The 21,885-nt window shown below is 34.8% G+C and overlaps 2 protein-coding genes and 1 non-coding gene across 4 annotated transcripts; 2 read left to right on the plus strand and 1 right to left on the minus strand.

The window, feature by feature from the left end:
- The first annotated feature begins 2,009 nt into the window (after positions 1 to 2,009).
- On the plus strand, positions 2,010 to 3,568 carry LOC107790393 (uncharacterized). The gene is made up of 4 exons (XM_075224140.1): positions 2,010 to 2,394; positions 2,564 to 2,643; positions 2,725 to 3,144; positions 3,260 to 3,568. The coding sequence occupies exons 1-4, from the start codon at positions 2,010 to 2,012 to the stop codon at positions 3,566 to 3,568; spliced, it is 1,194 nt and encodes a 397-aa protein (XP_075080241.1).
- A 6,192-nt stretch (positions 3,569 to 9,760) lies between these two features.
- On the minus strand, positions 9,761 to 19,945 carry LOC107790394 (uncharacterized). Of its 2 annotated transcripts, none has more exons than XM_075224901.1 (13): positions 19,610 to 19,945; positions 18,980 to 19,096; positions 18,226 to 18,290; positions 17,193 to 17,292; positions 16,996 to 17,067; positions 16,466 to 16,525; positions 16,248 to 16,377; positions 15,973 to 16,163; positions 15,670 to 15,851; positions 14,554 to 14,681; positions 13,580 to 13,845; positions 11,652 to 11,895; positions 9,761 to 11,054 (listed from the first exon to the last, which is right to left on the minus strand). In XM_075224901.1, the coding sequence occupies exons 1-13, from the start codon at positions 19,874 to 19,876 to the stop codon at positions 10,279 to 10,281; spliced, it is 2,598 nt and encodes an 865-aa protein (XP_075081002.1). In that variant the 5' UTR covers positions 19,877 to 19,945; the 3' UTR covers positions 9,761 to 10,278. The 2 variants fall into 2 exon arrangements, with proteins under 2 accessions (XP_075081002.1, XP_075081001.1); XM_075224900.1 differs by having other exon boundaries at positions 17,187 to 17,292.
- On the plus strand, positions 9,953 to 10,054 carry LOC142166611 (U6 spliceosomal RNA). Its single transcript, XR_012697014.1, has one exon. It is a non-coding gene; the product is annotated as a U6 spliceosomal RNA (small nuclear RNA).
- Positions 19,946 to 21,885: the final 1,940 nt, after the last annotated feature.

Consider the following 21,885-nt stretch of genomic DNA (forward strand, 5'->3'; position numbering starts at 1 on the left):
ATAATGTTAATGGTTTCTATAACAGTTGTCTTAGCGGAAGGAAGTTTTTTAAAACTAAAATTAAAAAATCTTACCTGAGATCAACAATGTCTCAAGAAATATTAAATGGGTTGGCTATATTATCAATTGAAAGGAATTATTAAAAGATATCGATTATACAAAAATTATTAATAAATTTTGCATCTAAAAAAACTAGCAGAGTAGACTTCAAATAAAAATATTTATTATATTTTTTTTTTAAATTAGGTTTCACATTAAACTTTGACCACATACATACTTGAACCGCCCCTGCATCCTACCATAACCTTTAGTGGTGCTTTAAAGGTTCGGCAATTGTTTTGAAGTTTACTTCTTGACGTAGTTGCTCCCTAAACTTTATAATAATAATGTGATATACAAATAAATACTACTCCCTCTATTCTACTTTAAATGACAATAGTGAATAGCCACGAAGCTTAAGATAATAATTTTAAAAGGGAAATTTTTGTTCCTATACCATATAGGAAACTATATTACCAAATATGTTCATAGTTTGCATATTACCCTTCATTCTAATAGTATTTCTACATAATATATACAATGCATTAAATAAGGAATCATTATAGCTATAGGTTTCCTTATTTAGGTGAGCTAAAAAAGGGGAATTAAATATTTTCCAGATCTTCCAACGCAAATCACGCGCAGTAATCACTATCGTCTACTTCGTTACAAACTTCCAGTACTCTGTTTTTTGCGCTAAACTCTGTTTCAATATTTTCTCTAATTTCACAAATAAAAATCGACAAAATCTTCTACAATTCTTCTGCAACAAAAGCAATTATGGCGAAAATACCAATTATGCTACAATCGAAGGGGAATTGGGATAGCTATGGGAGACTTAGAGAATTCGAGGTCGATGGCATTGTAGTCGATGACGATGCGACTTATAGTCTATCGATTTCTATAATAGCACAGCAATTAATGATTGATACATCCGAAAAAATTATAAAAATCAAATACATTATGAACGAGCATTGTCCTCCAATGGAAATTAGGAACAATATGGGTGTTCGTGTATACATGGAGACGAAAGAGGAAAACAAAAACTTAGGATCATATCCGCTATGTATAACTGTTCGCGATTTTAATATGAAATTGAGTATCACCAATGAGAATACAGCTGCAGGTGTGCGATGTTATTTTTTCTATGAAATTTTGGTAAACTGGAAATGAACTACAATTTATCTACATTGTATCTACAAATAAACTACATATATATATATCATTATGGATATCTGTAATATCTACGAAATTTCTACATTTATTCTACATTAAAACTACAAATAAATTGAAAAATTAATACTCTATGAAATACTGAATTTCAACCTTTCTACAAATTTTATACAAACTGGTGATAACAATATTTATATTTATTTTTATGCAGGTTCATCTGGAATCCTAAAGTTACTTGATATGCCAACATCTCCCGTTATATAGGAATATGAAAGTATAATAATAACAAATAGTACACCAAGTTCTATTGAAGTAGGACAAGTATACCAAGACAAGGAAACAATTGCAACTGCAATGAAGCACTATTCTGTCATGCACAAGTTCCAATTCAGGGTTAAAAGATCTAGTTCTAGAAGGTATGAACATATGAATAGTCAAATATATTTTTTTAATTTTGTAGTTTATTTGTAATTTTTTACTTCTTCAGTTTTCCTTATGATAATGTTTAGCAGAATTGTAGTTAAATTGTAGTTATATTGTATTTATTATTATATAATGTGATTGTTTAAACTAAAACAAGTTTTTTTTAATCTAAATTTTAACCCATTGTATAAAATCTATTTATTTTATAGCTACTGGCTAATATGTGTTGGTGAAAACTGTACATGACACTTAAAGGCAACTAGCATAAATGATTTTGCAATGTTCAAGGTCAGAAATTTCGACAAACAACACACATGCTCTTTAATGGACAATACATTCATACAACGCTAACCTACTGTCATGTAGTTGGTAGCATGGTTATTCCAAAATATTCTGATCCTAAGACAATTTACACCCCAAAAGACATTCAATTTGACATGTTGTCTGAACACGGCGTGAATCTAACCTACATGCAAGCCTGGAGAGCAAAGGAAAAGGCTTTACAGTTTTTGAGAGGTTATTATGCTGACTCCTACAGCAAATTGCCTAGTTATTTGTATATTCTAGAGAAGACTTATCCGGGGTCTGTAGTTAAATTGAAGAAGACAGACGATGACTGCTTCTTGTATGTATTTGTTGTGATTTGTACGTCAATCAGTGGTTGGAATTATTGTAGGCCAGTTGTAGTAGTTGATGGGACCTTTTTAAAGTCAGCGTACAAGGGAATAATGCTAACAGCCAGTACAATGGATGCAGCAGGTACTGAAGTTTTATTTGTAAAAATATTGTAGCTTGTATGTTTTTTTGTAGTACTTGCAGATTGCAGATTAATTGTAGATATATTGTAGAATAATTGTAGTTTGTATATATATGTCTTCTTCTGCATTTTTACTGCAGCCAATTAATTGCTTATTGCCACATAATGTAGGTACCATATTACCATTGGCATATGTTGTTGTTGATTCAGAGCAATTCAAGCTCGCGTATGGTGAAAGAGCAAACATGTGTGTTGTTTCGGATCGGAATAAGAGTATCTTGAAGGCAACATCTATTGTTTATCCCGGCATGCCACATTATTCATGTATGTAGCATATTTGGACAAATATACGGGCAAAGTTCAAGAAGGGACATCTTAAGCTAAGTGAATTATACTTTGCCACGGCGCGGTCATACACACTTGATGAATTTAATGAAAGGATGTCAAAGATTGAGGAGATTGACCCCCGTGTTAAAGCATACTTATACGATATTGGATATCATAAATGGTCTCGAGTACATGCAATGGTGAACAAAACTTGGACTATGACATCAAATATTGCAGAGTCGTTGAATGTTGTAACAAAATATACAAGAGAACTGCCGATAGTAGAACTATTAGAGTATATGAGGACCCTTCTTGAACGTTGGACGAAAGAAAAATTATTGAAAGTAAAGGGTACATTTACATATCTTGGATACAAATTCAACAAAGAGTTGGATGACAACAGAACATTATCGCACAAGCTTAGAGTAAGATTTGATTATTTATTGAATCAAATTCATAAACTGCTCAATGTAGTTTTTTTTGTAGATATTTTGATCTTAACCATATATGAATTGTTTTTTGTTTGTAATGTACTCGTAGGTGAGGGCTTCAGCAGACTACATCCATACAGTAATAGATGGTGTGAGGCGCTATATTGTTTGTCTTGAAAACAAGAAATGTAGTTGTGGACAATTCCAGCTTGATGAACTACCTTGTCCACATGCTTTGGCTGCTTTAAGACAAAGGGATGAGTCCTTTGAAGAATATTGTTCTCCTTATTACACAAGGGCGAACCTCTTGCGTACGTATGAAATACCAGTAAATTCGATGTCTGATGAAAGTAAATGGAATGTGCCACAACATATAACTGAAGAAGTAGTAAATCCACCTAAAGGAGGGAAAAGGTAGCCAGGAAGACCTCAAAAAGAAAGATACAAATCATATGATGAAATAAATTCAAAGAAGTACAAGGTTCCATGCGGCAACTGCGAAGGAGAAGGGCATAACAAAAGATCTTGCAAGAATGTACCCAAAATAAAATAAAATTCTATGTAGTTAACAGAATATTTGATGAAAATTTGTTGGTTAGTTCTAGATAACAGATGTTGATGTATAATCGTTGATTTTTTTAAAGATCATAATGTAGTTAGTTAGGATGTTTCTATAATGAGATAATACTTTCATATATTGATTTGTTTATGAATGTTTTCTATATATAATCTATAACTTTTTTACTATATATGGAATCCTTTACATAGTTGCTAATGTATTTTTGCAGTTTATCTACAATAAAACTACTAAAAAAAATATATTATCGGGAATTACAGAGTATATACATTATAAATCTGTAGGAAAGTAGTTAAAAATCAAACCATATTGTAGATGAAGTATTGTTTACATTTAACAAAATAAATATAAAAGAAACAAAACACATTGTTATAATAATCTACAAAATATCTACAAATACAACTACAAAAAAACTACAAATATTTGTAGCTGACATAATATATAGATTAAAATTCTGGTAGAAAGAAGCTTTATGGTGGAAATAATATAGATCAGAATAACTATAAAATTTCAGTTGGAAAGGATTTAAATGCTAAAAATAATGAATATCAAGTATTGTAAAGATTCAACAAGTGAATATAAACCCAACAAAATGTTTCCATTTGAACTATAATACTGGATAAGGAAAAAAAAACAAAGGCTACTATAATTATACACAAGTCTGCTACAATTAAAACATACTAAAATGTTCAAAAAATTGTCTACCATCTTTCTTATAAACTAGCATCAACTACACAATTGTACTACATGTTCCATTCAAAATATTACAACTACTTCTTCTTCCTCTGGACTCGTGTTTTCTCATTCAAAGTTGGTGCACCTTTCCTCGCCAATTTGCTTGTCACCTTACTATCACTAATTGCCCAAAGTTCCTGCTTCTTTCTAGCATAGTCCCAAAGTAGCGCTCCATAGTGTCTACGGTGTTGGTCAATATCAGAAAGGTCTTCTGGGGGAATTGATAATTCTCCAATACTAACATACTCTGCAAAGGCAGCAACAAATACACCACAATCGCTGCAAAAAGATAACAAAATATCAATATTTACCAAACCATCAGGAAAAAAATGGTTAAATGTATAGAAAGAAAGAAGATTTTCGTTACAGTGATCCTTCTTTTTGTTGTGGTATCTCTCCAACTATCTGAATGTTAAGAGGGTCGGTAACATCTTTCTCAATGTATGCTTTTGTATTCTTGAAGTTGATGTCTTTCCGCTTCCCATAAAACCCGGTGCATGAAAAATACAAAGGGATAATAATAGAAAACTTGTCGACACAAGATTCAACAATAGGGTGATTGTGTGAAGAGACCATGGAATCATACGCATAAAGACACCTTTCTGCAATGTCAAAAACAACCAACACCCAGTGGAATTTTTCTACAATGTTGACGGGCATGATGACATAATCAACTTCATCCCATGCAACATTTGCAAGTAGTCTATACCCCAATAGATATTCTGCTACAACATCCTGGGGTTTGACTACAGAAAACTTCTTTTCTTGAGGAGAATTTTGAACTTTTCATAAATCTGATCAATCCTAGTCTTGAAAACACAATCTGTTGTAGTAAATCTGGTGTTGTTGGGGAGGCCATACTTGCCTCTTTTTCTCAATTAATACATTATAACATTAATGTATTGCAACAAAAACAGATTGCATTTATACTACATGTTATCTCAAAAAATCTACACAAAACTACAAACTAGATATAATACATCTACAATCAAAATACAAAGAATCTATTCATTCAGAAAATACAAAGTATCTACAATTTATCTACAAAAAAACAACAAATTAAATACATTGAATATTACTGAGTCGTTAATGACTTGTCCTGGGTGTGCAAGGGAAAAGAACCACTCCTTCTTGTCAACCTTTTCAACTTCAAGATCCAACCATGGCTTAATTTGGTTGTCCTTGATAGAATACGGAGCTTTCCTCCAATATAAACCAATAGAAATTTAAATTAAATTGTTTAATGAAGTGGATGTGTAAAAGATGAATACAGGAATATAAGTGTCAAATTGTGCAACCTAACCTCTTTAAACGTGTGTCGGTACCGTTGTATAACCACTTATGGAATTGATCCAACAACTTAGGGTCTAGATTTTGACCAATAACACTAGTAAACGGGTGCTTGAGGTGGAATATTAGAGGTCCAACCGAGGTACTGCCACCAGAAGAGTATAAAGGGAGAAATGGTGATCGGGCATACTTTTCCGGCTGCCTTGTTCTACCTTGATGCACGGGTGTTGTTTCATCTTGTATAGGCTAGCCGAACTTAACCAACTGGGAGAAGTTATCAGGCAGCTCAAAATCATCAAGCGTAACCTCCTTCTTCTCACCTCCGGATTCTTCTTAATCACCTACATTCACAAACTGTGCCTCTTCACCTACATTGTCATCTTCTGTGTACTGTTGTTCTATTTGATCTGCTACTGTTACTCCGTGAATTGGAGATTGTGCATGCAGATCTTCCCTCTCTAAAACACCATGTATATATAACTTAATAGAATGGTAAACATATTGAAACAAAAAGAAAATATCTCTGAAAACAATTTCAAACCTGCATTCTCTTCATCAACAGCTCCTTCAAAATGTGTATATAAATCAACACGTGCTGGATGATTTTCTTCACCATGCGCACATTCAACATGTTTTGTTTTTTTTTCATTAAAAATATTAAATAATACTGGATAGTATTGGCTTGACAATTTATGAAGATATGAAGGTGTATCATAATATGTACATAAATCAGTATTGTTGTGTAAATAAGCTGGAATTAATTGTGTATATTGTGTATATATAATGTAGACAAATTGTAGTCATGTTGCAGATATTTTGTAGTTATTTTGTACATGTTGTGTATGTAATTGTAGATATATTGAAGATATATTGTAGATACCTATTTTATTGGGGCTGACCTGCACTGTTTCACCACTATTGAACTGAAATTGCTGATTGTTCTTGTCTTTTGGTTGGTCAGTATTTTTGGTTGAACTCCCAGCAAACTGTAAGTTTTATATTAGTTAGGATATATATTTTAGAGGTGACATAAATAGTTTTGTTAATATGATTAAGATTCAAATGTTACCTTTGCATCAACTTGATCATTTGGATTGTTTATCACCGGCAAAACAGTCTTGATTGATTCCTTTATTAGGTCTCGAAGGCTATCTAGTTCTTCAAATACATCTTCCCTAAGTTTTTCAAGCTTTTCATCGACCTGCATAATTAAAAAATACATAGTTACCTTTATAAATATGTATTAAAATACAGATACACTATTATATAAAAATCAGAATGCTTTATTAGGACTACATGTTACCATCTCAACACCTCTTTTTAACTTTTTTATTTTACGAAGAATAGACTCTTTTTCCTCTTTTCCAATTGATTCTTTGGGTTCCAATGGAGGGGCATCAACTTTTGGATTCTCAGAAACATGTTCCGCCTCTTCAATTGTGTACTCAACTTTATCAGGCAAAGACATCACTGAAAGTCTTCAGGTGATTCATTTATGTTGGTGAACTGAATGATAAAAAAAATAAATTAGCTTGTTTGAGGCAGAATATGTATACAAAATGTAGATATTTTGTAGATATATTGTATTATAATGAATAAAGACCATTTACCTTCATCCATTCAGGCTTGATCATTTTGTCTTCAATTGCAGCTAACCAAATCTGACCTTTAGGAGCTGACCAATTTAGTATGCGAGGGATTGAATTAGAAATCTTTGTAGCTATATCAATGTTGACGGATGAGTAACACTCATACAACCATACTTGCATGGCTAGTGGGAATCCTCGAATGAGATAAGAATGAACGAAAGGATTTAGCATGTGCCTAACAGATCCAATCAGGTGTCTGTAAGACTGAACACCCCATGGAAATGACTCATACTGACCGGATTCAACTAAATAAAACCTAAAATGATCTACCAACCCAATATGGTCTCTCTCTCTGAAGGACAAATGAAGTATTCTATGAGATATAGAATACATAACTTAATTGCATCCTCATCATTGACCCAGCTTTTGGTTGTTACTATCTGTTTTAGGTATGTCTTCTCCACTTTTACTTTGTTTGGAAAGTAACTACTCATTAACTTACTGACATAACTAGGAGTGTAACCAAAGTCTGTCACCTTTTAACTCAGCTGCAAACTCTCTCAATACAAAATTTAACCTCTCACCTTTTAACTCAGCTGAAAAATAGGAAGCATCAGATGATTTCAATTCATACTTCATAAGAAGATGAATAGCTTGATTTTGCATGCATAAATTGGGAAATGACAGTAAATAACCAAAGCATGTCTTCTTGAACAGCTTCAAACCATTTGGAGACAAAAGCGCTATAATTTGGCTAGGAATGCTAGGGTCACATAATGTCTGGAATCTAAGCACCCCATAATCAACATTATGGGATGCAAAAAAATATCCATTCTGCAAAATTCAACAAATGTAATTTAACATTAATACAGTAACTAAAAAGCACTGATACATTTGTATGTTTCTACAAAATAACTTCAAAATTATACAATATAACAACAATGTTAAAATAGATCAACAAATCTACAATTAAACTACAAAATTAAGACAAATAATCTCACATTATTTCAGTGCTAAAAAACATAGATACATATGCAATTTATATATTCTACAAAAATCTACAAATCAAAAAAACCATAGAGTTGTAGATTTTTACCAACTAAAACAGGCGAAATAAGTAGTGAAGAAATTAAAAAATTCTTACCTTCACCAGTGAGTGTTTTCGAACATTTGAGGAGTTTTAACACCAGGGGCTTTTTTTGGATTTTCTTCTTTTTGGGAGTTTTTGAACTAGGAGCCACCTGAGCTTTCTTTTCAGGCTTACTGATAGGCACATCTTCTATAAAATCATCATCTATAACTATCCCTTTTCGTTTCCTATCCGCTTGTTTGATTGGCCTCGAAGATTCTCCAACATCGAAATCATGTTTTTGTTTAGTCTTAGCTTCAGCCCTGATTTGACGAGGAGAAACACTATGCTTCATATCTACAATTGCATGTGCAGATTTCCCTTGTTTTGGGGGTGAATGTGGTGATAATACACCCAAATCGAAAGAAGGTACATCAGATTCTACATCTTTTTTAGGGCTGTGTTTTGAAGCTTTGTTCTTCTTCATTGAGAAATTTTGAAGCTCAAGGTAAATGTGTGTATGAACGAAATTGAAGATTTAACTTCAATTTTGACTGGGTTTGTATAAGAAGCTTCAGCAGTGGATTTGAAGCTTTGTTTTTCTGGTTTTTGCAGAGGTAAAAATGGCTAGAATCGTGTGTGTCGTGATACGTGGTTGGGGTCGTGGGTTTAGGAGAGAGAAACGTGTGGGGTAGGGATATGGAGGAATATACGGTACCTTTCATTTAGGAGTGATATAAAGTACAATTAATGTACAGTTAAAACACCTTATGGTATACAATTGGTAATTAGGTATACTAAATGTAATTAAATCAAACCTTAAACATTTAGGGTAATATATTTCCTATATGGCACAGGAATGTAAAAATTCCATTTTAAAATTACAGAGGAAGGACTGCGTTCAGAGAAAAAAAAAATCGTGGCTTACGGTATTGTTCTAGTTGCAATGTAAGAAAATATTAAAGCATTTGGTCAAAAAGTTAGTATAATAAAAACTTGACATCACCGTAAAGTTTGTGCAGTTAAACAATTTTATTTTAAAAGTTGTATAAAACGTTTTTTTTTTTTTGTAAAAACGTATTAAATATTTTGAAACAGCCCTAAATGCTATGAATATCATATAGGTTAGGACGAAGAAAATAATAAACAAAGAAATTTTGGTTATTTTAACCTAGTAAAATTGAGGAAAGAATAATTTATAGGGTGATTAACCTTGTGAATGTAGATCATATTGCTACCAACCCTAATACCACACATGCATGATAAATTGAACAAGAGCTAGGCATATAATAGTAAAGTAATAAAGCTAGACTGCACACAGAAGAAAACCCATTAAAACGCTATCTTCTCTTTCAAAATTGCATCCTTGTCAAGGATTGTATTGGGATTCTCTTGATTCTCAATAATAGGATGGTACAACTTACAGACTCACAAGACCTTTGAAACACAGTTTAAATGAGTAACTCTTGTGCACCTAGCAACCCAATGTGCTTCACCTAATTCTAAAACCTTGTGTTCTTGTTACAATTTTAAGGACCACAAGTGAGCTAACTCACTCCTATATAAATTAAAATGATACAAAGAAGATTAGCACAACCTCTACGCAAGGATAACATAAATAAATTGAAAAAATAATCCATCCCAACCCCAAACCAACTCCAAACTGCAACCATGAGAGGGTGGTAACCTCTAGATACATATCAACTCATCCGTAATCTCCCTCTTAGAGAAGAAGCCATCAACTCGTCCCTAATCTCCCTCTTAGAGAAGAGGCCAAGGGACTGATGATTTTCGAATGCATATACATCTTTCCACCCAATACGAGATATAATCAGTAAACATATACCATTTTGTAGGACGTTCTCTATTTAATCAGAATCAGGCTCAACATCAACAATATCAGGAATTGACTCCATGGACTCGTTATCTGACTCGTGCATTAACCCTTTACCTCTGTCTAAATTCAGCATCGAAGCAAATCCATCAACGCTAGCTTCCGTCACTTCCTTTCTTGATGCATTGTCTGTGAACTTTTCCGATCCTAGTTTCTCTGCTTGAACTTCACTACCCATGGGATTTAAAACGTTGCCACCAGAAACAAGGGCACTGGATTGAAAGCTGTTTTTCCCACCACCAATTGAAGCAATAGTTTCAGATAGTTGTGATTCAACCATAACCTCGTCCCTATCCATGGGGCCTTTCTTCGCAACAGTAACAGGCGCTACTTCCCCCAATTTACTACTTTCAGAAACTTTTATGGCAGTGGTATCAAAAGATGGAACCTTTTCTGATAAAGTATCTCTCAATGTTTCTGGGGGGTGATTACTTTTATCCGTATCTTTTCCAGGATCAGCTGCCACGGTATCCGAATCTTCACCATTTCGCAGCCAATTTTCATAAAGGTCATCATTATATGAGTCTGGCTCATCAGGGGCCTTGCTGAACATCCCATTGTGGAATGTGTTATTTGCTGCACGGCCCCTGATGTGTAAATTTCCCGAAAACCACTTATTTCTGACCTCATAATTATTGTCAGTGGACTGGGGATCTAACAAAGGAAGCGCCCGGGGATGTATAAGCACTTCCAACGCCAAAAGAGCGTGTACACAACATTCAGAAACTTTAGTTCCTATTTGTTGAGTCCCTGCTAACAACAAATTAACGACAGGTAATCCATTAAAGCAGCTTGCAAAAAATTGGAAGGATGCTAAACTAGACAAGGGAACTACGAGGTGAGAACAGCAAGATCATCCTTAGATGTAAATGTTCTTCAAATGTGTTAGTAATAAAGTGGTATTTAAAATAGAAAGCACCACCCATGCTCAAGCCACCACCTCAATCATTTTGAGAGCAACTGCTGCCAAACCTTTGATAAAAATTCCAGTCCTCATAGCTAGGCAACTTACAAATCATTATCAGATCAAAATTTCAACACATTGTTTTCCTCTCTTACCGTGTCCATACATCTACTAGTTTAACTTTCAATCTCAAGAATACTCACTTCTACTTGATCGGAGTATGTTTTAAGTACATTTAGCATACGAAACAGAAGAAGACTGACAAGGAATGTGTCAGGCACACAGCAGCTCGATTAATAGAGATAATTTCATGCGCAATAGTTCTTACTTGCTATTGTGTATTGTCTAAGGGAGTTTTTTAGATATGCCTGGAACAGCATAGAAGGTTTCAGCTGTTTCTAAAATAAATATGTACAATGACCTCAACAAAATTGCAATCTTACCTCTGCGGAAAAGTGCAAGCCCCTGAGATAGGTGTTGTGGCCGAGTGCGGCCAGGAGAGATGAGAGAAGCCAGAAGTGCTCGTAAAGCTGCAATTTGATAGTCTCCCCAGGTAGTGGTCGGTGAGCCAGGAACCAGTTCGCCTCTGTCATCCTTGGCCCACCCTCCTTTACAAGCATTTCTGGTAACATCCAAAAGAAGGTGATCAACATTTGCTCGCCAACTCTCGGGTCTCCAAGAACCACCCTTAAAATGACAAACATAAGATACTTGCCATCAAGAACAACTTCTGGAGATAGATACAAAGGAGAAAAAGTGGATAATACAGAATAGATGGGTGTGCATGTGTGTGTATACTCAGAAATTAGGCACCATATCAATGTATAACCAGTTTATGCAATCTTCATGTACTCACTATTATCCTAGAATATGATTTATGTTAAACGCAATTATAATTATTATATGGATTAAGGGGATTGACAAGTTGGCGACAAGTACCAATTTAAGATGAAAACAATATCAGAGCATATGAGAAATAAAATGACAAAAACTCAAGCAGTCTACTCATATCGGTGAAAGAAAGTTGCGGACTACTATCGCGGATATCAGATGAATATCAACAACAACAACAACCACCCAGTAAAATCCCATAAGTGGGGTTTGGGGAGGGTAGTGTGTACGTAGACCTTACCCCTACCCGAGGGGGTAGAGAGGCTGTTTCTGAAAGACCCTCGGCTCAAGACAACGAAAGAAACACTATATCAGTACTAATGCTGATTGGGACAGAAAATTTTACTTAAAACTGCAGAAGTTAAATAATGCGGAAAGAGGAGAGGATGAGGATTTTGTATTTCATAAGAAATCATAGCTGCCGATAGGTGAAGTTCAGTCAGTTTTAATTGAACCATAATAACACATATGAATGAACGAAAAACAAATTTCGTTGAATAACACGAAGAGAAGAAAAGGAATTGAAGAATAACATTGGACCAAAAAGATTATTTTCACTTTAATAAAACACACATTTCAACTAATCAATAGACATTAAAATCAAGAAACAAATAAACCTTATTGAAGTCGTAAAATCAAGGAAGACAATTTTTAACAAAAAGGTGGATTACGTATAGGTATAAAGTGAAAAGGAATGAATGCTTTCAACTGAGAACTAAGGAATTGAAGCTCTCGTGTACCATCTCCTTATTTTGCAGATGCTTAAGAGAGTGCATAAACGATTTTCTGATGTGCCAATGAACATTTCCAGGATGCAGCTCACTCTAGGAAAAACTTAGCTCATTCAGAATAAACATAAAACTGTCATCCCAAGAATAAGACAACCCTAGGTTAATTTTTTCCTGACAAAAAGGAAGAGGCACTTTCACATGCTAATAGCTGGAAAATGTTTTTTCTCCAACTACAAATCTGATTCACATTACAATTTCAACATCGAAAGCACCCAGGCAAGAATGCAGACAGAGAGCCAAGCTATAACAAGTATACTGAAGGGAGCATGCATTAGAAATTCTTGTGTGTGTGTGTGTGTGTGTGTGTTGAGGGTATGCCTGTATTCCCTCAAATAACTGTTGAAGAATTGTCATTAATTACCAGGCATTAGAAATGTCGAGTCACTCCCTTTTTGCGAGGCCTACTTTCTTTTTTGAGTTGTCCAAAAATGGTGTCAATCTCTAACATGAAACTTTTCTTTACACTTCCCAATACTTTTTTCTTATATGATATTACCAAATTGAGACCCTGCTTTTATAACTTTAGAAGTTCAAATTCATCAAAAAGTCAGCCTTATCTTCTAATTTTAGCACTCATGCTGTTATAAAATAGCTTGCAACTCTTTAAAAAAACTTAAATAATTAAATCACAACTCTTCTCTTAAAACCACAATTTGTAAGAAGTTCATTGTGAGCAAAATTAAGCATACCACGGAAAGAAGGGCTTCCAATGCCTCTAGTGCAGCTATCTTAACAGATAATGAAGCCATGTTTGGGGACATTTCCACTTCAAAAACATCTCTATCAGGCTGCTCCTCAAGCGAACTACTTGTACTTGCATGCTTCCTCTTCTTGTGGGAAGTCTTTGTCATAGTCTCTGGATGTAACTTCTGTTGTGAAACGGAAGATATGTCTCTCTCATCCAAATCCATCAATGCATTGTTAACAATCACATCGGTTAGGTGTGCAGATATCCCTGCCAAATTAAAATTGCTGTAGTCAGTGACAGACTTATAATCAAAATCACAACCACTATCAGAATCACCACTACGCTGAATGCACAGCCAGCTCGGAGCACTAGATTTAATTGACATACATGCAGGGAAATGGAACATAAGAATCTAATATGAACACTGATCACCTGCCACTCAACTTAACAAAAGATGAGTACTTCCCTGCTTGAGATTGACTAAAACTTTTCATATTAAAGGATAACTTTTTCTTCTAAACAAAAAGGTATAGGACATATATCTATAATTTGGATACTCCATACTGGAGGTACTTCTAGGAAGCATAAGGCTTAATATATATATGTGTGTGTGTGTGTGTGTGTGTGTGTGTGTGTGTGTGTGTGTGATAGAGAACATATATGGAATATTTACCATCCAGTAACTATAGCTACAAGAGGTATTCAATAACACTAAAGAAAATCTGCATTTAGAGCACAGAACATGGACTGGTTCCTTGAATTAGGGAGAAGCCACTACCTAATGAGGAATAACGATTTCAAGACTGACTACATGTAGTGTTGGGAAGAAAATTATCTCATGGTTCTGAGAAGATTTATTTACTGTCTCAGCTAAATTATGTAAAGCTTATTAGCATTTAGGGACATGCACACGGACAACCCAGACAAAGGCCAAAAGAAAGAGGTACAAACTTGTCGAAAATTTAAAATGCCTACCAACCCCCAGTGACATCAGCAGAGCTTTCATAATTGTGTACACCTTTATCCTTAGCTCTGGCAAAGCAGACGCCTCAAAGTAGTTGGTTAGGAGTCGTATTATAGAGGCAACATGAGGGAGCAACTGGCTGCAAAAGAGATAGAAGTGGCCCAACATTAGCGTTAGTATCCTCTAATAGATTATCCAATATGGAAAGGGGAACTATAATAAAATACAATAATCAATTAAATTTTGAAAAAACATGTGCTAGACTTTTCTTTTGAGCTGGTGTTACAATTCCATGCATGGGGTAAATGCCCAACATGTGTAATGTGCTATAAGGTTTACTAACATTTTATCCAAGTATGTACTAGTTCTCTATCATAATTTTTAAATTCTAACAGGACAATCCATTTACTGACCGAAATCGGAGAAAAAAACAGAAGGGAAAACATAGACAATTTTAAATGGCCAAATAATGATAGAACAGGTTACAATTATCAAACAATAGAAAATAGCAACAGAATAGGTTGCCGTTCAAAACCAGAGGTATAATCAAAATTAGGTGAAGCAACGATGCAACAACCACCTACAACATTGAATTCTAACATCGCAATTGTATCAACATTCGACTACATAAACCTAAAGAAGACAAAAATAGCTCCTCATACTTAGCCAACAACCAGAGTATGACAGTTTGTACTTTTTCTTAATTTTCCCCAAAAGAGAAAAGGCGATATTTAAAGAAAAACAAAGAGTGACTAATAAAGACCCTTTTTGAGTAAGAAAAAAAAGACTTTTTCTCCTTTCCGTTTCCAAGATGGCCAACGGGTGAATGTAACTGATCCCACGTGACCAGACTTAGTATTCACTCCCTTCCTTTGGAATGACCCTGGGAAAATTGATCTTTCTACAAGTCAGATTTGCCAAATATTGAAGAAACAGGACTAAAACTAAAAGTTGTCACTAAAACATGAACAGACACGTTACTAATGATCCAGTTAGATTGTGCATGCCCGAGATGGTATTTTATCCTATGCAAGAGAATCCTCACGCTTTGGGACAAAGATAGTATAACGAATAAATGTTAGCCAACTGAAACAAGACCATAGAAGAACAAATATTGATAAGCTCACCTGCCCAGTCCCTTAACAGTCGATGTAAGAAGATCCAATATGCGAGAATGCAAGACTGGGAGTTCTGAATAAATAACTTCTTGTTTCATTGTAGTCATGTAAGACATGCTTGGTGATGAGGAACCATCAACCATCAGCACTCTTTGAGCAAGAGCTATTAATGAACGTACAGGCATAGACACCTAAGCAAGAAAAGAATTAAGATAATGCCTCAGATACTTCTATAACTTGCACCACTCGTACGGAAAAAAATTGATCATGAACTCATTAAATTTGAAGCTGTATGTGACCACGGATTCTGACCTGAAATGGGTAAGAAGTAGTAAGCAATTTACAACAACAAAAGATCAGGGTAGAGATTCTGGAGATTATCAAGTGCTCAGGCCTCATTGTTTTGTCTGAAGTTTGACTAGACAAAGATTGGCCCCCTAATGGAGGCGGTGGGTCTTTCCCAGGGGGAAGCAGCAATCTCATGGCCTCAGTACTTCTAGTTTCTACAAATATATCCATAAAGATGAATCTCTGTTAGAGCTCCTGCCATGATTAGTTAGGATAGTCGATCAATATCAGAGAATCACCTTGCTCTAGACCCCGGAAGGCATCATTCAGCTGAATATTGATGGACAGCATGATCTTCTGCATCATCAATAACCAGCTATCCTCGTCCCCCCTTGATTTTGGTAGCAAAGCCAAGCAATAACCAAGCTTCTGAAAACTAAAACCAGATGAGTCCTCTGCTTTTGGTTATATCACATTCCAGCTAAAATTCAAATAAACCGTATGGTTTTTGTCTCACCTTCAACATACTAGGACTGCACTTGCCTGACATGAGCCTAAAAACAACAGCATTTTCAACCTGCCAAAATTACCACTTCAGCAAATGCATCTATATTGAAATACACATGATATCATGATTAGGACTCTCCAAAGAACAAAAGTTAGAAAGAGAAACAACAATCTAAACCTTAGAATAATGGCAAATGAGAGCAAGCCAAAAAACCAATTTCATCAATAAGGGAAAAAGGTCAATATCACAGGAAACTGTATCATAATAACCTTACTTTAATCCTTCAATATGCTGTCATCAGCATTAACCTAATTTCCTGTGTCAGATTTAACTAACAAATGATTTCCTAAACAGAGTGCTTAAGAAACTAATCCTACTGTGTAGCTCATGCTTCCATTTCTATCTTGTTCTTCATGAACAAACTAGACATTGATGCATTATGAACTTGGATCCTAATGAGCAAGCCTTGGAGTAGTTTTAATGTTACGCAAAGTAAAAAAAAAAAAAAAAAAAAATCATGAAATCAACAAAAAACTTACACCATCGTAATGCCGTTGAATGGAAGATGGGAAGATATCTAAAATGGTGCACAACAGAAAAATAGCTTCTTCCTGCACAGGTTGCAAGAGATGTCAAAACTCTAAAACAAAGGCAAGCAACCACTTCCTACGCAGTACGCAAAATTAACTGAATATTTCAAATAACGAACAGCTCAGCTAGTTTTACTAACCCATACAGCATCAAATGTATCCTCATTTAGCAGCTTCAATAATGGTTGAATAAGTTTTGTACCGAGTAATATACCATCTTTCTTTGCATTGGGCAATCCACTCAACCTGATATTCAGAAAGGCAAAGGCACATTTCTTTTTTATCAGACAAATCATCAAAAAGTCAAAAGGCCAGCCTAGACCCTTCTTACAGGCCTCTGCATAAATGTTGCCAGCTATCCAACAGAATTTACATTAAAGGGCAAAATGCTCCAAGGGAGAATCATTGAACTCGCTACAAATTTAAAATTATTGAAAATCTTGCCAAAGTAAGTTGTAAAAATGTCCCAAGGGAGAAACGTTGAACTTGCTACAAATTTAAAATTATTAAAAAGCTTGCCAAAGTAAGTTGCAAGAACATTGACCAGTTTGTATTAGTTATGTTCCTTAGTGTGCACAAATGGAAGCAAACACTTTCCACTTTTCCCAGCCTGAACTTTTACAAAGTAAAATAGCTAATCCTTAGATAGGAACATCTAAAAGACCAGAAATGTCTAAGTTTGCTCAGTCTTGCCGCATTCTTAACTAAATTACACGAGCTCCAACTTTATTAGTTTAGGATTACACTGCAGTAGACATTTTTCTTTCCTAAAGGGGCAAATTTACTGGTGCTCCTGCAATTACATTATGCACCAAATCTTAATATTTCACTCGTTGCAGCAGCTACTTTCAGGGTTTAAACCACATAGACATATCAGTGGGAAGGTGGGCAAGCTACTAAATCCAAATAAATACCGTATCATACAGGAGAAAATCAATACGGTGAGTAGTTTACTTCCGGAAACCATTAGGATCAGAAAGGAAATTTAATGTGCAAATCTAAGTTAAACAGAAAACAATGATTTCATAAAGCATCAATGGTGTAAGCATACGCAAGATTCCATTAACGTACATCAAAACAGTTTTTCCAAGTTATGAGCAACCAATAGCCCTCTCTATTAAACATAGACTCAATGAGTACAAATAAAAAAAATCTGACATCAAAAGTTACCAAACGAACCTTGTGAATAAATCTGACAGGGAGGCACAGGAAGCTACCTTCACAAAGTGGGAATCTGCAGGGGACTAGTCCAAGTACCCACCAAAACAAAAAAGAAAAGAATGCCCATTAATTTTTCACATTGATATAAAGAAACACTTTGGCAAAGATTATAAGAGGTTAGCTGTAGCCAATCTACTGTTTGCTAATCTTCACTAATTAATGAATAGAACAATATAGGATTGATCTGCTCAATACCAAGGCACCAATTTATCAGGCTGAGTAGAACAAATGATTAGAACTTTCAGTGGTTTGAAGTCCAAGTCCCTCTACTCTTTAGTCCGATGATGTCAATTTATCTACACGATCAGTCATCTTGAGGTATAGTTTTTTTCTTTTTTTTGAAATAGGTCATTCCTGCATTCCAGATCATAGTTCTTCTTCTTACAGATATAATAACATCTAAAGGTACTCTTTTGAGAAAATGACAAAAATGGTCACTTATGTTTCGGGGTAGGTTCAAAATGGTCACTGAACAATACACCTGAGCAGTTTTGGTCCTCTAATTTTCCAAAAATAGCTCTTTCGCTCTCAGTCAATTATTTAATAAACTCTGTCATCTAACATGAACTATGAGAAAAAATTTGGTAACCATAATGAGTGGAAAATGTTTGAACTTTAATTAAAACAGGAATGTGACTCCATTTTACATAACTCACCAACCAGAAGAAGATTACATAAAGAATTCTTATCAATAAACCATCAGCTTGAGTACCTGAAGGTGGAGTAAGAGTGTGTTAAACCATGCAACATAAGAAGCTAAGAAACGCTCCCTACTGCATTCTTGACACGTCACCCCGAGCAAACATATACCAGCCCAGCATTTATCTGGCTGCAACACAAACAATCGCAAAAGACCAACTCTTAATCCTTATTCCCAACACACATAAAATCCAACATGACAAAGTTCATAAACTGCAATATGTCTATAGGAACCATGTCAAAACCAGGATAAGGTTTTCATTATCTAGTCAATAAATTCAGCTGACACCCTTGGATGCACAATTTGCTTTTTAGTCCCAGAGAGAATAACATCTTTCTATATTTAGAAACAATGTAACTTTAAACTTCTCATTTTACCCTAAATGAAATAATTTATAACCACATAAATATCTATAGCTTGAGACATTTCAAAAAAAAAAAAATCCTTTCATTCCTTCTTAAATTCTCGTGCTTTCTTAGACTCCATGCTCAGCCAAATGCCGCCAGATAAATTAGGACAGAGGTAGTACTTATCATTATTCAATTCGTAAATTATAAATACAAACTTAGAAGCAACAAATGTATGTAGTTAGGGACAATTCCTATAGTTAACAAAAAAAAACAGTTTTTTAAGATTATTCACCGTGTCGCTGGAGGCAAGAGCGACCACTCGATTGATCCAGGAATCAACGGTGGATGTCCAGTTTTCAATCAACTTTTGATCAGATTCGGGTGGGGCCAATTCGGAGAGTAAGCGGTGAGTCTTTACAGCAGAAACGACGTATGAGAGAACTGAAGGATTCCGAAACTGATGTTTCAGGTCAGGAACGTACTCTTTGAGCAGAGAGCTAAGTAGACGAGGCTTCAATGCGACGTCGTACATGTTCTCAATTGTATCTGAGGCCGCCATTGGAGAGAGGAAAGAGAGAGCGTAGTGAAATTGCAGGTGTACTTTAGGGTTTAAGTGATAAACCCTGAATTTTAACGGGGCAGAAGGATGGTTTATTTTTTAAAAACGGGTCGGACCTTACTATTTGGTATTATTCCTTTTTTTGGTTAAAAATAAATCGTGGCACAGTTGCATACATCAATAAATTAGTGGTATCTGAACTCTGAAGTTTAAGAAGAGGAAGAAGAAGAAAAAAAGATCTATTTTCAAACTCCAAGTTGGTGGTATTTGAAAAATTCGGATATTTTGCCAACCCCTAAATGATTATTCAAAACCTTTATTTTATTTTTGTTGAGATAATCAATTATTAGATTTTGAAAAGAAAGATAATATACCTAGGTCAAAATAAATAAATAAAAAAAATCATGCATGTTGTTTTTTTTTTCCCCCTTTTAAGAACTTTGTTGGAACATGCAACTATATATGTGTCTTCCCGTGCATACGTTGTTATCATTAAATCATAGTTAATGAGTATATATTTCACTTAACATATCATTCAATCGTAAGAAATTAATATGATTTGGTATAAACATTGAATGCGAGTAAATTTTTGCTTACGATACAGTAACTTAATACTATATAGTGATGTAAACCACATAATCTCTTAAGAAATCATCCTATATACTAACACCTTTGAGGGGGAAAACACTAGTGAAAACTTGATTCCAGTTTCTTGATTCACGCAAATTCTAAGTCTATAGTTTTTCATGATGCAACCACTAAAAATGTGTTATTTGTACATCTAGGATGTAATTTAAAGTAGGAATGTAATTTACAGACATGTTTATTTTTTTTTTAATGGAGATCTCGAATGGTTTAAAGGTGATTGCTTTTGATGTTCTATATGACTCATTGAATGAGCATCGACAAAATTACAAGATTTGTCTTTTTCGCAAGATTTATCATTCTAAAATCCCCAGGAAAGCATAAGAACAAGAGGGGCAGAAAGAAATGCATCTTTTATAATTCTGCAAGTTGCGCAAGGATCGAGTTGAAGTCTTACTTAGCTGAAAGTGCTATCCGATGTAACTGTTGAAGCTTGAATAGTTAAAATGTCTTGGGCCATCCTTAAAAGAACCGAAAAGTGTTTTCTTTGTCCTTCCACCATTCCAAAAGATTAGAGGAGCCATCGAGATTCACTTCCTCAATTCTCTATGACAAATAAACTTCAAGCTCATTTAGTTGTGAAAAATCACTACTACTAGAACCTTGAGAACCCCTAAACCCCGCCCAAGCACTAAGTGCTCTTACTCCCGCAATTCTTTTAGATGATTGAGAATCAAAAGAAGGAGTTGGAACATTTGGTCTAGCATGATCTAATCAACTTGATAAGCATTATAAATAGTTTGAACATTTATTCTGATTGAGGCTATTGCTTCCGAAAGTTGAGACAACTACTCATCTTCAAATACTAAACCTTTATAAACAGTTTCATACCAAAATTGAGGACCCCCATCCCATTAAAATATTTAAAAGCTAACTCCTTGCCACAAGTTTTATATGTTTCCGTCCGTTTGGTACGTTGTCTAGAAAAAGTAGGGGCAGTAACAGGAGTATCCGACGAGGCATCATTTGGATTATTACTAGTTAGGTTAACTTCAGGAGCAAGACTAGTGGGTGTATCGTCATCCGGTTGAGTTTCATCAAATCTATTTCCTTCTCATCATTTTCATCAATAGTTGGATTTAGAATAAAGAGCATCCATTAATTCATGGTTTAATTCTTCACTAGCTCCAATATTATGGCAAAATTGACTCTCAGTAAATTGTAATAAACTATTATCGCTATCAAGAATAACATGTGTAGGACGGATATGGGGTTTGTTTCGGGGAGCCGGGGGAAGTGGAGGAGGAACAGAGTGACCACTAGATTCGCCACTCTTGGATTTTTCCTTATTTTTACCAATTTTTTTTAAGGAAGCCATCTTAATTAATCAATAATAGAAAATAAATAAAACAAACAAACTATAA

Source organism: Nicotiana tabacum, chromosome 11, assembly GCF_000715075.1.
Source record: "Nicotiana tabacum cultivar K326 chromosome 11, ASM71507v2, whole genome shotgun sequence".
Taxonomy (NCBI): domain Eukaryota; kingdom Viridiplantae; phylum Streptophyta; class Magnoliopsida; order Solanales; family Solanaceae; genus Nicotiana; species Nicotiana tabacum.